General features: G+C 32.0%; 1 protein-coding gene across 1 annotated transcript; it reads left to right on the top strand.

Annotated features, from left to right (window-relative positions):
* The first annotated feature begins 9,895 nt into the window (after positions 1–9,895).
* LOC143051455 (uncharacterized) lies at positions 9,896–18,326 on the top strand. Its single transcript, XM_076224343.1, has 6 exons — positions 9,896–9,979; positions 10,380–10,688; positions 12,958–13,012; positions 15,157–15,245; positions 17,552–17,611; positions 18,205–18,326. Exons 1-6 carry the CDS (start codon positions 9,922–9,924, stop codon positions 18,306–18,308), a joined length of 675 nt encoding a protein of 224 aa, XP_076080458.1. The 5' UTR covers positions 9,896–9,921; the 3' UTR covers positions 18,309–18,326.
* Positions 18,327–22,501: the final 4,175 nt, after the last annotated feature.

The following is a 22,501-nucleotide window of genomic DNA, read 5'->3' as shown; positions in this document are numbered from 1 at the left end:
TTAAACATATTTATTTCAGATATAATGGTTGTATCCACTCTTCTTTTGAACAATACCATATGTTAAATATAAACATACGTGTTTTGCCATTGTTGCCATTATTAAGCACCCACTATTTGAAGGAATAAAAACAAAAATAATGGAAAGTTCATAAACATGGAAGCACCGAATCCTTCAGTTTACCAATCAACTTTATATAGATATAGGAAGATGTGGTGTGAATGCCAATGAGACAACTCTCCATCCAAATAACAATTTAAAAAAATGGTTAACCATTATAGGTCAATGTAGGCTTGAACACGAAGTCTTGCCTCACAACGAACAACAAGCTATAAAGGACCTCAAAATTACTAGTGTAAAATCCTTCAAACGGGAAAACCAATGGTCTAATCTTTATATATGTAAGCCTCAAATATATGTCCGGCCTCAAATTTATGTCCTTTCCCCAAATCTAAGCGTCTATCTATTAATATTGCGTCATAGACGTTCCAAATCTATGTCCAGTATTGTCTCAAACAGAGGGACCAAATATACCAAAGGGACAGTCACACTCGTAAATCTAAAACAAACTAACAACGCCATGGCTAAAAATTAAAAAAAACAAACAGAAAAACAATAGTACACATGACACAACATAGAAAACTAAAGAAAAAACAACACGAACCCCACCAAAAACTAGGGGTGATCTCAGGTGCTCCGGAAGGGTAAGCAGATCCTGCTCCACAAATCTATGTCCTGTAGTATCTCAAATTTATGTCCTTTATTTACTCAAATCTATGTCCTTTATTTACTCAAATCTATGTCCTTTATTTACTCAAATCTATGGCCATTTTTGGCTTCAATCTATGGGTTTGTCCTTTCATCGACGTAAAACATAACAAAACTTTATCAAGTATATGACGTCCTTGCAAAAACGGAATGATGGCGGAGCAGGACACTATTCCAAATGAAGGATACACTATATCAAATAAGCGCAAAAAAGGTATTTCAAAAGATCCAAATCCAGAATCGTTTTGGGCGGATATGCCGTATATTGCACATTATTAGACATTAGACATTATTTTTTTAATTTTATTATACCAATCATGGGCCCTTGCAAGATACAAACACATCATAATACAATAATTATATAAACATTAGTGAAATACACAATAAGTAATACACAAATAATAAATTGATAATATGAGCAATGTACATGTAGGATATAATTATAGTAAGAGACATTGAGTGTAACGAGGCCGATTTAATATCAAAAGGATATGATATTAAGTTTATTTTAAAATACGGAAACTGAAAAGTAGTAAAAATAGAACCTGGAATATAGTATCTCATTCTGCAGTAGTTCCCATCATGACCAGTGCACAGTAGTGAGGGACTTTTACATCACAACAATGCAATGGTCATCATGGGGAGATCCTTCAGAACTAGCTATAGATACACGAGATTACTCCAATAGTGATTCTCCCCATGACTAATGCACAGCAGCAAGGGTTGACATTGCTACTGGGCAATATTCATCAAGGGACGGTGCTCTAGAACTCACTATGGAGAAAATATAAAGTTCAAATTACAAGTAGTAGAGGGAGATATTTCTTAATGAACATGCATAATTCTGATAATAAATTCTCATCTTCATTATTCATCAACCATATCAGTTTTTGGTTAGAGTCAAGATTTTGAAAATTCTTGCAGCAATTATTTATCATTGTTATCATGTCATTCCTTTGATCTGATAAACTATCACAGTTGAAAAGAAAATGTGTTTCATCTTCGACCTCATTACCACAACATCTCTTACATATTCTATTGTGTCGGGGAGTATTGCTATATCTTTGCACAGATTGCAAAAGCCAAAGAAAAACATCAAAATTGGGGAGCAAAAAAAAATATATTGACGAATTGAAAGTGCCGTTTTCGGACAGAATGGTAAAAAGTTTTTGTCGCTTTACTTTTATGATCAAGAATCTAAATGTATCTACAAAAAATCTCAAGACTTAAATAGCAATCATAGAAAATGTTTAGAGCAATTTATTCCCATAATTAACAAAAACCACATGAAAGACCATAGAAAATATGAGGCAATTTATGACTGTTTAAGTAGTACAGTATTTCCTGTCGTTAGAGAAAGCAGCAAGGTAATATTTAAATTAAACGTGAACTGCCAGTGCTGTAATAATGCAGTAGAAATTTCCAAAACAACAGTTTTTATGCACCCAATTCCTGCAACGTATGCTTACAGTCGTTGGCAAATAAACTTAAAGAAAATGACACCAGTCAGAGGTTACAATTACATTTGCAACATAGTAGATTGCTTTTCTCGCTTAGCATTTGGTGGCCCATTAAAAGAAAAATTTGAAAAACAAGTAGCGGAACTAACTTTTAAATATGTATATCTGTATGGTCCGCCAAGAATATTACAGAGTAACAACGGCAAAAAACTTACAAATGTAAACTTGGCTGAAGTTGTTTCAATTTTTAAGACCAGACAGATATAAAAAGTAATTCTTTATTATATCTTTAGTAAAAACAAATATGTGTAGTTTAATTCTCGAAGACGGCATACAATAATGACACACACATGATTTTAACCACAAACATGGAGAAATTACTTTATAAAACAAAAATCATTCAAGACCGTATTAAAAAAACAATATTTTTAATCAGGAACTTTCTTAGTCCCTGTTTAAATACAAGCGCAATAATCTAGCTAGATTTACTTATACTTGAGCTTTTGTACACACATGGAAAACAAATACCAACAAATTAATATTGAACTATGGGAAATAGATATAGGAAGATGTGGTGTGAGTGCCAATGAGACAACTCTCCATACAAATAACAATTTAAAAAGTAAACCATTATAGGTTAAAGTACGGCCTTCAACACGGAGCCTTAGCTCACACCGAACAACAAGCTATAAAGGGCCCCAAAATTACTAGTGTAAAACCATTCAAACGGGAAAACCAACGGTCTAATCTATATTAACAAAACGAGAAACGAGAAACACTTATATATTACATAAACAAATGACTTGATAAAAAAACAAACCTATAAGGCCGAAATTATTAGACGGGCATAAATTTGTACATGCCGCTAAAAAAGAATTAAACATTACACAGTTTTAAAGCCTTTTCTTTTATAACGGACATAGATTTCAAACAAACGTCACAATTAAAAATCGGCTACAGATTTGAGGTCGAATTTAATTTTTTTAGGACATAGATTTGCGGATGACGTAATGATTAAAAATCGGCCACAGATTTGAGGTCGAATATTTTTGTATGGACATAGATTAGCGATTGACGTTAGGATGGGGCATAGCTTTGATAAACGGACACAGATTTGAGGTCGTACATAGATCTGAGGTTTACATATATAAAAAAATGACTACAATACAAGAGTAATTTTATCGACTTGGTTTAAGCATTTTCACAGTGTTCTAACGATTTGTCATAGACATTACATGTTGTTTTTAGTCTTTAGTTTTCTATGTTGTATTTTCTGTACTTTTATTTGTCTGTTTGTCTTTTTAGGTTTAGCCATGGCGTTGTCATTCTATTTTCTATCTATGAGTTTCACTCTCCATCTGGTATCGTTCGTCCCATTTTTGTAAACATTCCATTCAATTGAACTAAACAATGTCTTATTGTAAACATTTTGATTTGTATTGATTAATTATTAATGTTGTGCATCCAAAGGCAACTGGTTCATACGTATTTACAACAAGGACAAAGAAGAATATTAAATGTGAAAAGAGGGGGAAAAACCATTGGGACGTTCAAACTCATTAGTCTAAATGCGACATGACTAAGAAAAGAGAAAAGAAATAAACATACACAAGAAAGACAAACAGACAAAAATATTATAGGAAAATCTAAAGCAACAGGAACCCCGCAAAAAATTGGGGGAGATGGCGCTCCGGAATGGTAAGCAGATCCTGCATATGTGGCATCCATCGTGTTGCTTATGTATTACACATTCAAGTAATAGGTCTAATTCGGTAGGTCACATTCGTTTAAAGGGGATGGATTGTAGTTACGACATACGGAATTTTTCCGCTGTCATCTGTGAAACGGACATTCAATAACGGGCAATCAACTCATGATGGCTTCCTTAAAACTTCTGTTAATAGTTGCCAACTACTTTTCCTTTTCATCAGAAATTCCGGTATGAAATCAGCCTTACTTGAATAAAAGAACAAGTCGAGAAGAGAGACGAAATACAGGTGCTTCACAATAAGTTTATAAGGACTGTTAAATTGGTTTAAACATGATGTTTAACTAACATTTGTAAACATTTGTAAATTTAAAAAAAAAAAAAATTACTCAGGTCGAAGTGTTTCTTTATTTTCTCAAATTGTATTCTTATGTGGTCAATTAGTCAAGTTAGTTAGAAATATAGTGCTTAACGTTATTAACCGGTAATTTTATCATAAACCTGGTTTTCTGGCTAGCCAAAACCTCTCGCTCATACGTAATTTATATGAATTTCCGCTTACACGAAATGATACAAATGCATATGGAATATTTTTACCAGAAGGTCTTGACCCTAAGACATTACTTGCTTCAGTCGTACATTATTTGTTACAACATCCTTCTAACGTTTCACTAGTTATGATAGTGAATAACCAGTTATAGCATGTTCATATATAAAAAAAGACATTTAATGTAAGAAATAACACCTACAACATGAACAACGAAATGCGTTTTTTCGATTAGATTTTTATCAATCGTAAGCACAAACATTTAAAAGTGATTTTAAACACAGGCAGAAACGTCTTCCTGTATGAAGTTAGTCCTATAAGAATAAACGATAAGAAAAGGGACACACATTTTTTTCATTATACAATATTACTATCTACAGATAAAACATTGTTACTAACTACCGATACATATTGATATTACTAACTACTGGTAAATATTATGTTACAAAATACCAATAGAATCACTATGTCAAACTTTATTATTTAACAAAGTGTATATTGCAATAGTGACACATGCAAATCCTCATAATTTTGTGATATTTGTATGTTGATATGACATACATGTATGTTGTCCGATCTGTCGTTTCAAAAAAACTATTATATTAGAAGGTTATCTTTAATTGTATTTCTCGATTAATCGAAATCAGCGGACCCATACAACGTAGTTTAACAGACCCTTTTAACTCAGATCAACAGTCGAGTACAAATGTAAAAATCTAGATCATTGGACCAATACTACATAACACAACGAGACTATAATCAGATCGATAACTTCTGTCATTGTACACAGGCTACTCATAAAATTGTACAAAAACTTCTCAGATTAAAGGACTCATACTTCTCAAATCAATGGTCCCAAAGTACTCAGATCAATGGACCCGTCCTTCTCAGATCACTGAACCCATACTTCTCAGATCAATGGACCCATACTACTCAGATCAATGGACCCATACTTCGCAGATCAATGGATCCATAATAATCAGATCAAGGGACAATAGTTCTCAGATAAATAGATCAATACCGATTATATCAAGAAATCCATACTACTAAGAACAATGGACCCATGCTTCTCAAATCAATGGACATATGCTTCTCACATCAATGGACCCACGCTTCTCAAATCAATGAACCTATGCTTCTCAAATCAGTGGACACATGCTTCACAAATCAATAGACCAATGCTTCTCAAATCATTGTAACCACGCTTCTCAAATCAATGGAACCCTGCTTCTAAAATAAATGAACCCATGCTTCTCAAATAAATGGAACCATGCTTCTCAAATCAATTGTCCCATGCTTCTCAAATCAATGGACCCATGCTTCTCAAATCAATGGACCTATGCTTTTCAAATCAATTGACCCATGCTTCTCAAATAAATTTACCCATGCTTCTTCAATCAATGAAGCCACGCTTCTTGAATCAATGAACCTATGCTTCTCAAATCAGTGGACCAATGCCTCACAAATCAATGGACTCATGCCTATCAAATCAATGGAACCATGCTTTTCAAATAAATGGAACCATGCTTCTCAAATCAAATGTCCTTTGCTTTTCAAACAATGGACCCATGATTCTCAAATCAATGGAACCATGCTTCTGCAATCAATTGACCACTGCTTCTCAAATCAATGGTCCCATGCTTCTCAAATCAATTGCCTATGCAATTAAGACCAGCTGTGTATTCTTATTACAAGTGTATCGAACTTAAGTTATTTAAATCAATGCAACCATTCTACGAAGATCAACATAACTATACTACTTAAAGTAAAGGAACCAAACTTCATAGAGCAACATATCAAACCACCAAGTGCAACCTAATCCAACTATTAAGTCCAACGGATAAAACTAAACAGAGTGTCTTCTTCTTAAAACAAAACTAATCAACAATTTTAACCAAGTAAAGATGTTTCTAAAAATATTTCAGACTTAAAGTATCAAATACATTTTATTCCACCCAATTGATTACAGAGATCCACACATCCATTTTGATGCATTGCTTATTAATTTTCTATTCGATTTAATGCTTTTTGCCTCTTTTGGTATCATCATGATCATGATTTCTTTAAAAGTTGACTGAAAAAGTCATCGTTAAGTTGACAAAAATGCTGTTCCATCTCCATATTAACCCTTCCGTAAATTCACAGAGCAAAACAAATGACATATGAGTTATAATACATGTTTTAAATTGTATTTCAAAGCAGAATCTTGTTCCGAATATTATTGTTTGTAATAATATCTGAATGATAAATTTTCATATACATTTCAAATTGTGAATACTTGTCCTAAACTTTTTCTTTTTTATAAGGAAAAGACCATATTATATTATATTAATATAGAACAATATTATTACTTTTTTTAATATTTTTTTAATGTAATAATGAAACAAACAATTCAATTGGTCGAACTTTTTGACTTGAATTTACCATACAAAGCAGTTTTTCACATTTGGAGCTCATTTTGCAGATCCAACCTTTGAATGAATGAATAATATAAAAGATAATTGGTTAAACTATCTCAATGTAGAAGAAAAAAGCAGACAGAGAAAGGGATCTAAAGACACCATCAAAGTCAACATCATATGTAACTTTAAAGAGCAGAAAATTTAAATCTTTGCACATATACATTATGTACAGTGGCTTAGGTAGTTTAATAAGCTGTTGTGGGTTCTTCAAATGATAGAGTTAATATGCAACTTTTGAAGGATTACAGGGTGACAGACATGCCTTTTGTTTCAGGAAGAGAATTGCAATCAGAGAAAGTGCTAGGATAGACAGAACAATTGCAGAAGTCTTTATTAGTTGCATTTTGCTTAAATTTATATTTCTACCTAGTAAGTGCATCATATTTTGATTATTTAATTGTTAGGACTTCTACTAACCCCAATTTAAACTATAAGCAACTGTTTACACATGGTAGTTTCAGCGATCTTTTTTTATCAGGTTTAAAAGAATAAGGAAGTTGATATTTGAATGTTAACTGATATTGTTTGATGTTGTCGGTTTGCTCTCCCCTATTTAATTTTGCCTTGGATTTTATTACTCTTATTATGCTTTTTTTCACTTCTTAGATAAACTGACAATTTCTAATCATATCATGTGATCCATTTTACACGTCAACTAATACAACTGAAATCAACCCGATTCATTCTGATTATATCAACGGATTTTTGCTACTAAAATCGACGGACTCAAATCAATAGACTATCTCTAAATGTATAGTTTCTTCAAAAATATATGGGTTTAATATTCAGGCAAAATTATATTAACTTATTTTTAAGGTAAAAAAAATAAGCTGCAATAGTTTCAAACAACTATTGCATTTCCTTTTTTTTTATAGTTTTCTTTGTATACATTTAACATGTGTAATAAATTATACAAGAGTTGTGAGGTTAAGGCCAAGGATTTCGACAGAAACTATGGTACAATTTACGAAGCAACGAAAAACTATTCAGAAGATATCAAAACATATCGATATCTTAAAAACACAGTGACTGCATTACAGGTAGCCTCAATTACACAAAGATCAAACATCCAACAAGGGGATCACCATTCGCACCGTATGTAACGCTTTTTATTTGTTTTAATCGTCTGATGTGTCTAACAGACAGACGCGCTGTAATTGCCCTATTTACTCATTTTTAAGATTCTTGGCTACGTCACTATTTTAATAAAAATACCTTAAATCCATCAGTTTTTAAATAAAACATTGTGATATATTATATATATGATGTATGAATAATAACGTATCTATTTGCTGTCATTATTTATAACCATGCACTCGAAGACCTCTGAATTGATTCAATTACATTTGCACGAATTAAATACCCGTATGTTTAAATGTCTCGACTAGCCATCAGTCGGCCAAATATATAAATAAATATGAATCTCAAGTGGAAGTGTGTATTTTAAACAAAGAAGACGTTTTCAACTTTTGAAGGTATGTGTAAATCTAATTCGTTTTATTAAAAACGCCTTGTTCCTAATTCAGAATTTAAATTAAGATATAATCTACTCTATATTTGCTTGTGTTAAAACCATAACCGAAATGAGGAGAATCATATATATGACGGTAAATACTGGTTGGCACTGGAACTATACATATGCCTGAAAATGACGTCTTTTGTGCATTAGAAAAGACTTCCATTAATATTTATTTCCCTCTTTTAAAAGATCTAGATCTAGATCCACTTTTTTAGGTAGGGCGTACTTCCTGTTCTCCTCACCTTTTTCCGTTGATATAAAAATGAACGAATTAATAATATTGTAGACTACTGTCACTGAATATTTGCCATAAAGCAACTCATCACGCCAATGTTTTAGTGGTACATTTTAATCGAACAATAGAAAAGCGGAAACCTGTACAATATCTTTTTTGTAAGATAATAGCATAGTCATTCAATAACATGTTTAAATACATCTAATTTTAGAAACTTGTCTGACAGGTTTGCCAGTCATCGTTGTTTACGTGTTTCATATTGAATTTCACTGTTAAAAATAACTTTAAAAGAATAAAGGGAACAATACAGTCCACATTTAAATGATCATTTAACATGATAGTAGTAAACTTGTAAATGATCGAGTTACGTGTCTTATATCATTACTTATTACCTTATCAACTTTCATTGCATTTGCTTGTGATTTCGGAAATTAATTATTGTATCAGGGTAAAATACAGGACCGTAACTTTCATGTCAACTGTGGCGAGAGCACGAGCTTTTAGCGATGTACGTGTTAACAATGACTTGAAAAGCTATGTTCATTAACTATTGACCACAGATTGATTGATTGATTGATTGTTGGTTGTTTAACGTCCAGTGGCAAACATTTCATGCAAAGTCAGGACGAAAACAAGTTCACAATAAATACAATAGGTAGGTTGATATGATAGAGACCATCTGGGATGATGGTCGGGGAAATTTGGACTGCCACTGGAAAATGAGGGTATCTTGGATAGGGACAGAAATTTTGCCTTACAACAGGCCACCTACGGACCCCTCAAAAGAGTTGTTGCAAGGGTTCTTAACGTGCAAAATGCGTGGCACTTGACCACAAATTGACCAATGATAAAAATAGTATAACCTATTACCGATAAATGCAGGTAACTTACTACCAGTTGTATGGGTAAAATGAAGTACGATTCTTTATACAGCAAATTCACTATCATGTCTAAACATTGAAAAAACTACTTAATCATTAATTTGAATAACTGAAAGAAAAAAAGTTCAAATTTTCAAATTTTAACGGACGGTTTTGATATAGTCATACATATGTTTATCATATTTATCATATTGAGTAAAATCTATATGGACACTGTAAATTCAAATAAAACAAATAAATACGCTTGAATGATAGTATATCCTTCTATTGAACCATGAAGTATAGAAAATTTGTCCACTATTAATAATGTATTTTTTTTGTAGTGCAGACATTTGCTAGAAATGAAGTATTTACTCCCATTGCTGATTCTGATTCTGATTGATTTTCTTAGTGTACAAGGTAATAAAACATGTATTGTACATGTTAAAATATGTCATTTCGACTTAAATGTATCATATGTCAATTTCAATCAAGATTTGGTCGAAATGCTAGGATCCATCATATTGTGGCGATTTTGGATAACAGCAAAATAATATTTTATATTATTTACGTAAACTTGTAAAAACTTTTGGTATGATGATGATTCGTCTTTTAATTTGAATATGTTTTCATTGTTCTGTCTCTATTTCTACCAACTGTTTTATAGCAGTAAAATTTAGAAAACAATTGTCGGTATTATGAATATTTGACAGTAACACATTTATTATTATTTATCAAGGTTTATTATTGTGTGTATCTCTATTAATGTAATGTAAAGTTAGTAAAAAATCAATTGAACTGGAACAGAAAACCATTTTAGGTATTTTAGAATGGACGGTTGTTGGGAAGGTTACGGATTATGGACAAAACGTGACATTATTTTGCAATGTTCCGCACTGTTGTCCTGAGGATTCTGGATGGGATAGATGGACTCCTGTACAACAAACACTTTTTATAGATGTAAAGACAGGACGACCAAATAAAAAGTATGATGGAAAGGTTATGAAGGATGGATACACCTTAATCATCCAAAATCTGACAAAAAATGATTTGAATGTTTCGTATTCCTATTTGTATGGTGTCACGTTAGGGGAAAGAAAATTTCTACTGGAAGAGGACGTTTTTAATCGTAAGTGCAAACACTCGATAGATATTGAATGTCAATAATTATTATGAAAATATTAATATATGTATATAAAATTAAATAATATATCCACAAATGTATCGTTTATGATGCTAAGACCATGATGACATTCCAAGAACTAACAATTACTCTTTCAGGCAATGTGTAGCACGCGCGAATGAAGACATTGATACTCTTTCCGCTTTTAGACTGTGTGGTCGTTAATACAAGTCAAAAGAAAAAAATCACCCACTGAATAGGTTAACGAATAGTCATTGATACAAACTTTATAGACCCACATGTTTAAAAAAACTGTCATACTTTCGTTAAAAATAGGTCATTGTCCCTGCTGATAAATCCAAAAAACATATATTTTTGTGTTTAAATTTCATTAAATAAACTGCTTAAAAAATGAATTAGGTATTGGCCATATATTTAGAAATTGAATATATTATCAAAGAGTCTTACACAAGAGGAAATCCTATTTAATCATAGTGCTGTTCTATATTTCTTTGAATTTTCAACCATACATAGAACACTGGATTTTCTTCCACCATATTCATTACCTTAACTACACAATTATTCTTACAAACAACGTTACATTGCTCGGTCTTCCAACATCAATATTATCAGCAATCAAAGCTGGACAACATACTCAAAATGGTGCGGCCGGGAACTAGATGTAGTTAAACTTTAAACTTTCCAAAGATCTTTTAGAATACATACAATATAAGACTTTTTTATTTGTCAATAGTATCAAAACAATTGACCTTTCACAAGTTTATACACGTTTTTCTTATTACAAACTGATATAGAAGTTGTAAGTGTTTGTCTTGCTATCTTTCATATAAAATATCCAAAAATGTCCAACGTATATTGTTTAAGGGATGAATGAATCGTTCTTTATAGACTAAGTACAAAAAGTCACTCTTATCCTAACCAAAAGTCTCTAAAATTGTCTTTCATTTTTCTCACGTACTTTGTCTATATTCCATATAGTGTTTCTTTGTATATACAGTTATACATTTAATTTTATAAAGTTTTAGACTACATGACGACATTGACTGCTGTACCCAAATATTTTCAGTTTTACCAAAAATGTCTGTTTGCTTTGCTCACACTTTTTTCTCAGTATAAATGAATTATATGCGACTATCATACAAGTAAAACCATATTTCCCGCATAAGAAAATATTTGAACCAAGTCAGGAATATGACAGTATTTTTTCATTCGTTTAATTTGTTTCAGCTTTTAATTTGGCCAATATAAAAAAATATGTCCGTCTTAAATTTCCGATGAAGATTGGTATTTTTGTTATTTTCTTTTTTCATACAGGAAATTTGTAGGAAGAAAAGAATACAAGTGCGTAGTATCGTTTGTCTCCTTTCCCCGCTAAATGTATAATAGTAATATTCTTTTGCTAAATAAAAATAAAAATTTGGGGACTGTGTTTCCTGCAGCCATCTAATCAAACTTGAGATAACAAATTTAAGAGATACGGTTAAGTCTGCTTCATATCTCTACTTGCATCTAGAAATTGACATGAAGATAAATTGAAAACCAAATTTGTACGAGAAAAGAGATGTTTTCAGCTTTCCATTGAACTTTCCAATATTAGGCTTATATTTCTTATCATGATTTCCTTGATAGAGCGTTGATGCTCACAAGTAAGCCATTACACGAAGTGTTTAAATGATGAATTGAAAATATCCCTTTGACTATTTTACGGAAGCCATCACGATTTGGTCAACCGTTATGGTATATCTGTTTTACAGATGATATTGGATATGTTCCAATTTTCGTACATTTTCCAATTTGTGTACGTTTTGTAGTTGTCTCAGAGATAATCATACCACATTATCATATTTTAGTATGCATCACAGGCCTCATTTAAATGTTGACGCTGGACAAATTAGTAGTAAACTAAAACGTAAAAACATCCGAGACACATCATAGTAATTAACAGGAAATTTGATGTGTATTTTTAAAAGAACGTCTAAAAATATCACATAATATAGAAGATAAAAGGTTGTGCCTTTCAATGAGACCGAAACCAAATGGCGTCAAAAAAACATGTTGAAAAAGAAACATTAAGTATTACACTTAATACATTTCCTAAACTAGAGGCATTTTACTTAAACTATTTGCATCCGGAAGGCAACAACGGATTTAGATATCCCTGATTTTTTGTATACACCTACAATGTAATTCAAGTTGAAATGTTAAGTAAAATCCTATACCAACTTTCTTGTTTACATACATTATTTTATTTCAGCAATAAGTCCTACACAACCTGATGTTCCGAACGGTCAATTATCTCAAAGCGAAATGTAAGTAAGAACTCTGTATGTCTCAGGCTACCTTCTTAATGTAATAAACATATAATTGATGACTTGTCATCTCTTACAGGGTTACCATATTCTGTCAATTTATTATATCGAACAAATGGAGTAGTCTAAGAACACTTGTTGGTCCCTTGAAAAGGGAATGAAATATTACATATCTTTCCAAATAGTATAATTCAGATGTCAGAGGACAAACATCTGCCAAACATTAGTATCTGTTATGTTATAAACCCCAAAGTTAGAGGAAATCTGCCTAAATGTCACTTTTTTGCCCATTGTTTTTTTTTAATTTGAGCTTTGTAGAAAATGTAGAATAATTGATGATGATTAACAAACATTTACTATTGTAGATTTTAGGGGAGGAAAGACTTTGAAGTCATCTTCTATTCTATTTTGCCTACTGTTTCTTAATTCTTTGAACTGTTTTCCGGGTGTGCTATTATGTCCTTTTCTGTACTTCACAATAGTATACCTTCCTGCCTCACCTCGACACCAATTTTTCCTCATAGTTTGTTGCCAAGATGTGTCTACTTCAATTGAAAGTTTTAAAATAGTATAACTTTGCATCGGAAATAAACACATTTTTTTCTCAAACCAGTTGCTGGCATCAGATTGTGTTCTATAATATTTAACCCTAAACGGGATCCAGGGATTGTGCTTCATATGCATATGATGAACACATACTATTTCAATCAGTTCAATTGAGGTCTGGAGCTGACATGTCAGTTACTGCTATTAGTCCTTCTTAAATTGATATATTATTGTCATTTTGTTAAGTTGTTGTTTGTTACCTATGATGACATCGGACTCGGACTTCATTTAAACTGGGTGTTATTATGCGTATTGATGTGTATTTTTTTTCTACATTGGCTAGAGTTATAAGAGTACGGTTGGGATCTCAAAAAAACATGTTTAGCCCCTCAACTTGTTTGCGCCTGTCCCAAGTCCGGAGCCTCTGATCTTTGTAAGTCTTGTATGATTTTTAATGTTAGTTTTTTTTATATCTTTTGGAGTTAATTATGGCGTCCGTTATCACTGGTTCAGTGTAGAGTTTCGTTTAGAGGCCAGCTAAAGCACGCGTCCTGGTGCTGGATTTTCTCGCTGAGTTGAAAACCCATTTCGGGATTTGTACAGCAAATGTTTAAGGATTTCGAGATAAACAAAGATATTGAGATTGTATCATGTTTCTGAATGCTTTATATTGGTAAGGGATATTACTTACAGTTTTTCGCTTCATTGTCAATATAATGGAATTTGATGATACACAAGAAAGGTAAAACTAGCTATTAAACTAGATTTAATCCGCCATTTTCTAAATGAGAAAATACCTCTACCAAGTCATGAATATTCCAGTTGTTATCCATTCGTTTGATGTGTTTCAGCTTTTGATTTTGTCGTTTGATTAGTGACTTTCCGTTATCTTTTATTTTGTGTTTTTACTTTCTCAGCTGGCCGTTAACATAAACGTCTACTAGTGCAGTAAAAAAATAATTGTATACTTAACTCCAAAACATATACATGCAATTTCAAACAAAGAATAACAGAGGCGTGTAGCACCTGACTTGGAACAGGTGAAAATGCATCGGGGTTAAACATGTTTAGTGAGATCTCAACCCTCTCCATATACTCCATATACCTCTAGCCAATATAGGAATAACAAATATACTTAATATTTGTTTTTTAATGTTCTTTAACTTTTTTACTATTTCACATATCACAGTATAACTTGAGTTAAAAGCTAATTGGAACAATAACCTAAAACTGTGAACTGTTCGACAAAACCTACTTTTCAATTTTTGTATTGTTCTTGTCGTTCTAAAATTATAAGACGTTACAGAAACACGTATATATCTAAACACGTTTTCCAATATTACACATTTTGCTAAGATTATTTATTTATGTTTTTATCACCATTGAAAGGATTAATAGTATTTTTATTTTGGATATCATAAAAAAAACTTCAAAAGGAGTGTTTTTTTATTCATGAAATCATTTCTTTATAAGAAAAACATGTTATATGATTCATTCCTAGTGCACCCGCTTTGACAACAATACAAGATCATCAATGCAGCGTTTTTTTTATAATAGAAACTGATATGAAAAGTACACATTCTTTTTTTTTATACCAGATCTGCCTTGATAATTGCAGTTATTGTATTAGTGTTAGGGTCAGTGACACTTTCCATTTATTTGTGGAGACGACGAATCAAAAGTACAGGTAACACATTTATATCATGGTTTTGCAACATAATATGAGTTAAAAGTATATCATCTTATCCGAATCATAAATAATCTTAGCCGTATTTGGAAAACCTTTTCGAAATTTTGGTTCATCAATACTCTTCAAGTTTATACTTGTTTCGCTTTCTGATTATTTTGATCTGAGCGCCACTGACGAGTCTTATATAGATGAAACGCGCGGCTGGCAGATAAGATAATAAGCCTGATTCTTTTTATGTTTAAATTTTATGTTGCGCAATCTGAGTTAAACCTATATCATAGTACCGCACATCGGTCACAACTGAAAATTAACAAAAGTACACATGACACAACATAGAAAACTAAAGAATAAGCAACGTGAAACGCCACCAAAAACTGGAAAGATATCAGGTTCTCCGGAAGGGTGAGCAGATCATGTTTTACATGTGGCACACGTCGTATTGCCCATGTTGTAACTAATCCGGCAATATTATAATTCGGTAGGTCACATTCATGAAAGAGAATGAGATTGTAGTTACGACGTAATGAAAATATCCGATATCATCTGTGAAATGGTTAGTCAATATCGGTCAACCAACTCGTAATTGCGTCCGTAAAATTAACAAAGGTATTACTTCAATTTCACCATTTGGAACTCTTGGTTTAATAGCTTCCTTGTTAGCAGCAACCCTCTATCAAGAAAAGCATTATAGGAAATACAAGCACATGAATATCGTTTCAATTGGGAGATATATACCCGGTATGTAAGTGCTGCTGGAATGTTGCTACTTTAAAGTTGAAAGTTCACAATTGGAAAGCTAAAATCATCACTTTTTGTCGTAAAGTTTAGTTTTCAACCGACCCTCGGGGTCAATATCTAGATGTAAGTCAATATATGAGACCGACTTAACTTTATCTGTTGTATTCAATATCTATAGTTCGATTGATTTGATGCATTCAACATAGTCACCAACAAAAACACTACATAAACATGTATCACAGACCTGACAACAATCGCAGTTACTGAGAACTATTTAAAAGCCAATATCAACGAATGAAAAAAAACGTACATCAGGCTCAAAATACCAATCAGTACATAATCAGCATCTAGGGTCTGTTCCTTCGTATCAGCAATCAAGATCATGTTCTATATGATATATCATATGACGCATGTTATTATGACCTATCACCTAGATAGTGTGAATAAAATCAGTATCAGATGCCCCGTATTCAATATGATATATCAAAAAGTAAAATCACAAAAATACTAAACTCAGAGCCAATGACTCAAGTGCAGTATAATCAGTATCAGCTTGTTCATGTCAATAAAATTAGTATCAGAAAACTCATGTACAAATGAAGTATCAAACGACTCGTGGTCAATATGATCAATATGCGATGACTTACGTTAACATACTTAGAGGGCAATGACTTATGTTTAATATAAAAGAGGGACGAAAGATACCAGAAAGACAGTCAAACTCATAAATCGAAAATAAACTGACAACTGACTGAAAAAGAAAAAAAAAACCTAGATAAACAATAGTACACATGACACAACATATAATACTAAATAATAAACAACACGGACCCCACCAAACATGTGTGTGTGTGTGTGTGTGTGTGTTGGAGGTAATCTTAGGTGTTCTGCAAGGATCAGCAGATCCTGCTCAACATATTGCATTTGTCGTGTTGTTCATGTTATACCAAATATGGTAAAAAGTATAATTCGGGAGGTCACATGCATGAAAAGGAATGGGGGTTGTAGTAAATATCCGATATCATCTGTGACACGGTTATTCCATAACAGCCAACCAACTCGTGATGGCGTCTGTAAACTTTACGAATGCATGATTTCAACTTCATCATTTGGAACTCTTGGTTTAATAGCTTCGTTGTAAAGAGCAACCCTCTATCAAGAAAATAATGATAGGAAATAAAAGCACGTGAATATCGTATGAATTGGGAGATAATAACCCTTATGCTGGTGCTGCTGTAATGTTGCTACTCAGAATTTGAAAGGTCACAATTGGAAAGCTGAAATCATCTCTTTTGTCTTAAAGTTTTGTTTTCAACCGACCCTCATTGTCAATTTCATGATGTAAGTCAATATTTGAGGTTGACTTATCTGTATCTGTTGTATACTGTATTTCTAGCTACGATTGAATATAACATATCATCTGACTCATGTAAATGTAATAAGCATTAGATGACTTCAGTAAAATATAATCTGTATCATATGGCTTGGTATTCAGTATCTGATGCATATGTACAATGTAAAACTATTGCATGGGATCATGTCAATTCATTTAAGTTTATTTTAAGGAAAATCCGGCAGTTCTGTTATTGAATTGAACTCATTGGAAATAGAAACTGATCAAAAAGGTATCGTATTATATAACAATGTAAACATGGATTAAAGGTATGCTATGCAAAATAGCTTCATATGCCAAATTGAAACAACTTTCTGAATAGGTTTAAACATTTCTTTGATTGACATTTTTTGCATATAACATAAATATTCTGTAATTTGTAGGATCAAATTTTCTTGAGACATATAATCAGTATCATAATTATCATGCAATTATAATCAACTTCAGTTTACGCATTTGATTGCGCATCTGATAGCAACCCGTATCAAATGACACATTCAGATGCAATCTGTTATAACTGCTTATGTGTATAATAATCTGTATAAGATTGTTGATGTTAAATGAAATCCGTATCAGATAGTTTGATATATAAAATTATTCAGTATGAGATGCCTTTTTGGAATATCATAAGTATCATTTTGCTTATGAAAATATCATCAGTACCAGGTCACACTTTTGAACACTATCGGTGTTTGACAATTTTTTTTAAATTTATAATTAGTATTCGATATGTAAACTTTAAATGTAATAATACAAAACTTAATAGATATCAACTAAAATTAAGTGCATGAGGTCATATGAACACATTAACAATTTTGTTTTCAGAAAACGAAGACTGTTCAGATCCAAAACATAAATTATTGGAAAAAGTGACGGAGCAAAAAGGTATATTATCTTGTTTTTTAAAGAATGCTTATATGTTTGTGTAATCGGTATATTCCAGAGGGTAAGATACGTGGAGTCTCTGTTCTCTTTTTTAGAGGTGCCTTATCTAACGAAATGTCCTCTCATATGTCTATTGTTGGTGTCATTTATATAATTCAGTGACTGTTTGAAAACGTTTTTTAAAGATCTCACTTTGGTGTACAATTTGCAGATAAGATGTGTATTTTCGTCTAGCAGGTTTCATCTGACCTTGGTGTGGTATGATTGCAAAAGAAATATACATTAACAATGACAAGTCAGCGTACGGCCAGTGGCGTAGCTGGGTCATTTTTACGTGTACGCCCGAACCTTGGCGAGGGATATGAGGGGTTCCAACCGCTCAATGTTAAAGCACCTGCTGGTAGTGGGTTCGAAAGAAAAAGCTATCGAGAATGTACCATGATTCATGTCAGTAAAAAATCATTGATAACAACATACTTTTGAATCTAAATGGTTTACTTGTTTTGGTTAAATTTTGTAACATGTTAATGTATTCATAGTGTTAAACTGGAAGCTAGCCTAATGGTCATTGGTCTTACAGAAAACGTCCAAACCAATATTACTTTTAAATACGTTTAAAGGGTGCCGTGAGTGAGCATATAATCGACAAAAGCACCTTTTAATAAACACGAAAAAAAAAAAATTCTAAGAGGAGCAATATAAAAAAAATCGGGAACACTTATGATTTCTTCCCACAAAAAGTGAATCAATTTATCATAAATTCCTTATAAAAAAGGGATTTAAAAATAAATCTAAAATTTTCTTTTCACATTTTTCTTCATCTGGAATATTTCACGACAATCTATGAAGAATTTATACTTTTATAGCATGTAAAACAATTAATTGCATAAAGAAGAGTCCGGCTATCTGTCTATCAGAAAAGAACAGAAAAAATAAACGAAAACAAATGATTTCAAAATTTTAGCTTTAGACATTACAAACTTAAGAACGAACAATAAATATATCAAAAAAAGACAATCACTGAATTACAGTCTCCTGACAGGAAAATAAAGAACCTAGGACAGTATTGCATCAGTACATCATAAGAACTGAATGTAAAAATCAGTTGAAAAAGGTTTAACTCATCAGTTGGATACAAATAGAAATATATAAAACAATAACACAGAGTAGCCGTTAAAAAATGCCATTAAGACTTAATTATCAATCAGAACACATCAATCTTCAAATTAAGGAAGTGTAAATACGCAATTAACAGTTAGAGGAAAACATTACCTTGGATAATGCCAAGATACAGGTATCTACAGATTTTTGATAAAATTTAGAATGAGAATAGGGAAGGTGTCAAAGAGCCAATAGGCGAAGGCCACCAATGGGTTTTTAATGCAGCAAAAGCTCCCGCACCAGGAAGAGTCATTCAGCTGGCCCCTTAACACATATGTTTACTAGTTCAGTGATAATGATCGTCATACTAAACTCATTCTTATACACAATAATTAAAAATGAAAAAATATAAAAATCATCAAGGCCAGAATCTTCTGACTTTGGATAGGCGCAAAAATGAAGCGAGGTTAAAACTGTTTTTTGATATCTCAATCTTCCCTCTATACCTCTAGCAAATGTAGACAAAAACAAACAAACAACAAAACGTATAGCTAAACTCAGTTTAAGAGCAGTCCGAGTCCAATGTCAGAATATATAACAAAAGAAACTAAACAAAATGACAATTATACATAAATAAATAAAACACTACTAGCAGTTACATAGTTTCATAATTAATCAAAGAAAACCCAGCTGCAGAAGACATTGTAACAGGAGTATATTATACACAATAAAAATCACAATATATTTCATAATACATACAGTATACATTTTTAAATGATACATCTTCAGAAATAAATCTTTGTTTATTGAAATTTTAAATCAGACAAGCATATTTTCTACCTTTTGAATAAAAATTGACAGACATCACATTGATATTACAATATATAAGCATGCCCAGTACTTTTTTAACATTTAGATATTTTAAATGATATGGAGGTATGAACTTCCCCCTTTAATCTTAAACTTCACAATTGGTACATACATATATAGTGGTACATATCCCCAAGACCACCTTTACAAAGTGGACACATTTTCTCATTTCGTGGTACATTTCTCCATCTTCCTGTTTTAATGGGAAACTTTGTATTACATACTCTTCATTTACATATATTACCTCTATGACCCCGCCTTAATTTAAACACATATAGTTTTAAGCAAAACTCTTCTTTAAAGTGTAAATAAAATTCCCCCTTGATGAGTCGTTCATATCAGAGAACCATTTTTCAAATAAACTGGTCCTGGAGGCGCTGCCTAAAATTAGTTTTAATATAATTATAATCAACTTGCTCCGGAATATTGTATAGTTCACTAAAGCTACAGTCATTAAACATAGTTAAACCATTTGAAATTACAACCTTCATGCTCATGCATGAACCAAAGTATCTTATACAGTTTATCTGATAAATTTTTATCATTTGTTGCAAGATTGTGTCAAAAACATACCATTTCTAACTTGATCTGCAGTTCAAGTGGAAATCTTCCAAGTTTTCCGTTTACCATAAAATTTTGCTTAGAGGATAAAAATAGGAACCACCAATGCATCCAATAATTTAAACTGTAGGTCAATCGGGAGTGAGATATTTTGTATCTTCTTGTAAAGAGCATCAAGTGCTTTTTGAGCTTATTCTACCATTTTTTTTAGGCTTGAAAGAAGTTTCCGTTGTAATAATACAGCAGACCTAGATAAACATATGCGTCTTTAATTCCAATAATATCATTACATAGTTTACAAGAAACATTCTTATTAAACGATCTCTTTGAAAAAAATTCAATCTCAGTTTTTGATACATTCACATCGAGTTTCCACTGCTAACACAATTGCTCAAAAACATCCAGAGCCTTTTGCAACCCTTCTGCCGACTCCGCAAAAATAATAGGGTCGTTGGCGTACAGAAGAATGAATAACTTGATATACAAATCAATATTCTCTGTAAATTTTTCATTAATAAATGTTAGACCTTCCACAGAGTGTTCATCCAGATATTCCTCCAAGTCATTCAGGTATAAGGCAAAGAAAAAAGATGACATGTTTTCTCTCTGTCTTACGACTACCTCACAAGGGGAAAAACATATGTTTAGTTCTTTTTTTTAACACAAGACTTAATATACGTATACATGCTCAATAAAACTTAAAAAAATTTCCCAACAATGTTATATTCTAATACTTTTTGCCATAGTCCCACCCTACGCACTGTTTCAAAATCGACAAAAGCGCAGAATAATCTCTTTCCCAAACTCAAATATAGTAAAATTAAAGCATGTATGACAAACATACTATCTTGGACAGAATACCCCTTACGAAAACCATCCTGGGCATCAGTTATAATTCCGATCTTGTCTGACAGAGTATTAAGTCTTGAATTAAGTATAGAGGTGAACACTTTAACTGCTATATTTTGGGGCCAAAAAGGTGTCTTACTGGACCTACTCCTTTCATAAAATTTTAAGAAAATATTTACTTTGACACTTTAACAAAACACTACATAAAAAAAAGTTGAAACAAGGGTTTTATCGGAAAAAGTTGGTTGGATAGATAGCAGTTTGACAAACACTAATTTTGATCATTGAGACGCTTAATACTTTTTTAACAATGCAACGTGATTAAAATGTTTAGCTGATTTTACAGTGTTATCTCCCTGTAGTGTTAAGTACAACCATCATACATGTGGTTCATTGACTGGTTACTTCATTACCTTGCTTAATAATAAGGTATATAACTATTTATTCTTATGTGATATTTGGTAACGTAAAATGCCGCTAGATTTTATTATATCATTGAAATGAAATACGTGTTACGAATGTTACGACATAAACATATATATGTGTCATCTAAAATCAAGCCAAATCTTAATTTTTAAATTCGCTGTTTCAAAATCTAAAGGACTATGGCTAATTTCATTTTTCGTACTATGAAAAAAGTGACTCATTCAAATATCTTTCCAACCCATCATGACGTTTGTATGTACGCTTTGAAAAATGTAACCCAGAATGCATTTGATTATCAAACGGAGAATCGTATATTTAACAGTACTTGTTTGTTATACCTTAGGACTCAAAAGGCATTTGTAATTATACATCGTTATTCACCAAAACCAAAGTTTCCGAATATATGTGTAATGATTTATATTTATCAGAT

Source organism: Mytilus galloprovincialis, chromosome 11 (assembly GCF_965363235.1).
Source record: "Mytilus galloprovincialis chromosome 11, xbMytGall1.hap1.1, whole genome shotgun sequence".
NCBI lineage: Eukaryota > Metazoa > Mollusca > Bivalvia > Mytilida > Mytilidae > Mytilus > Mytilus galloprovincialis.
This window is presented reverse-complemented; position numbering and strand designations above follow the sequence as displayed.

Bases quoted from the DNA above. Each gene is read 5' to 3' on its own strand.
- LOC143051455 (XM_076224343.1), top strand. From the start codon at position 9,922: ATGAAGTATTTACTCCCATTGCTGATTCTGATTCTGATTGATTTTCTT. The intron at 13,013-15,156 runs GTAAGTAAGAAC...TTTTTATACCAG, and splicing joins CAATTATCTCAAAGCGAAAT to ATCTGCCTTGATAATTGCAG. The intron at 17,612-18,204 runs GTATCGTATTAT...TTTTGTTTTCAG, and splicing joins AATAGAAACTGATCAAAAAG to AAAACGAAGACTGTTCAGAT.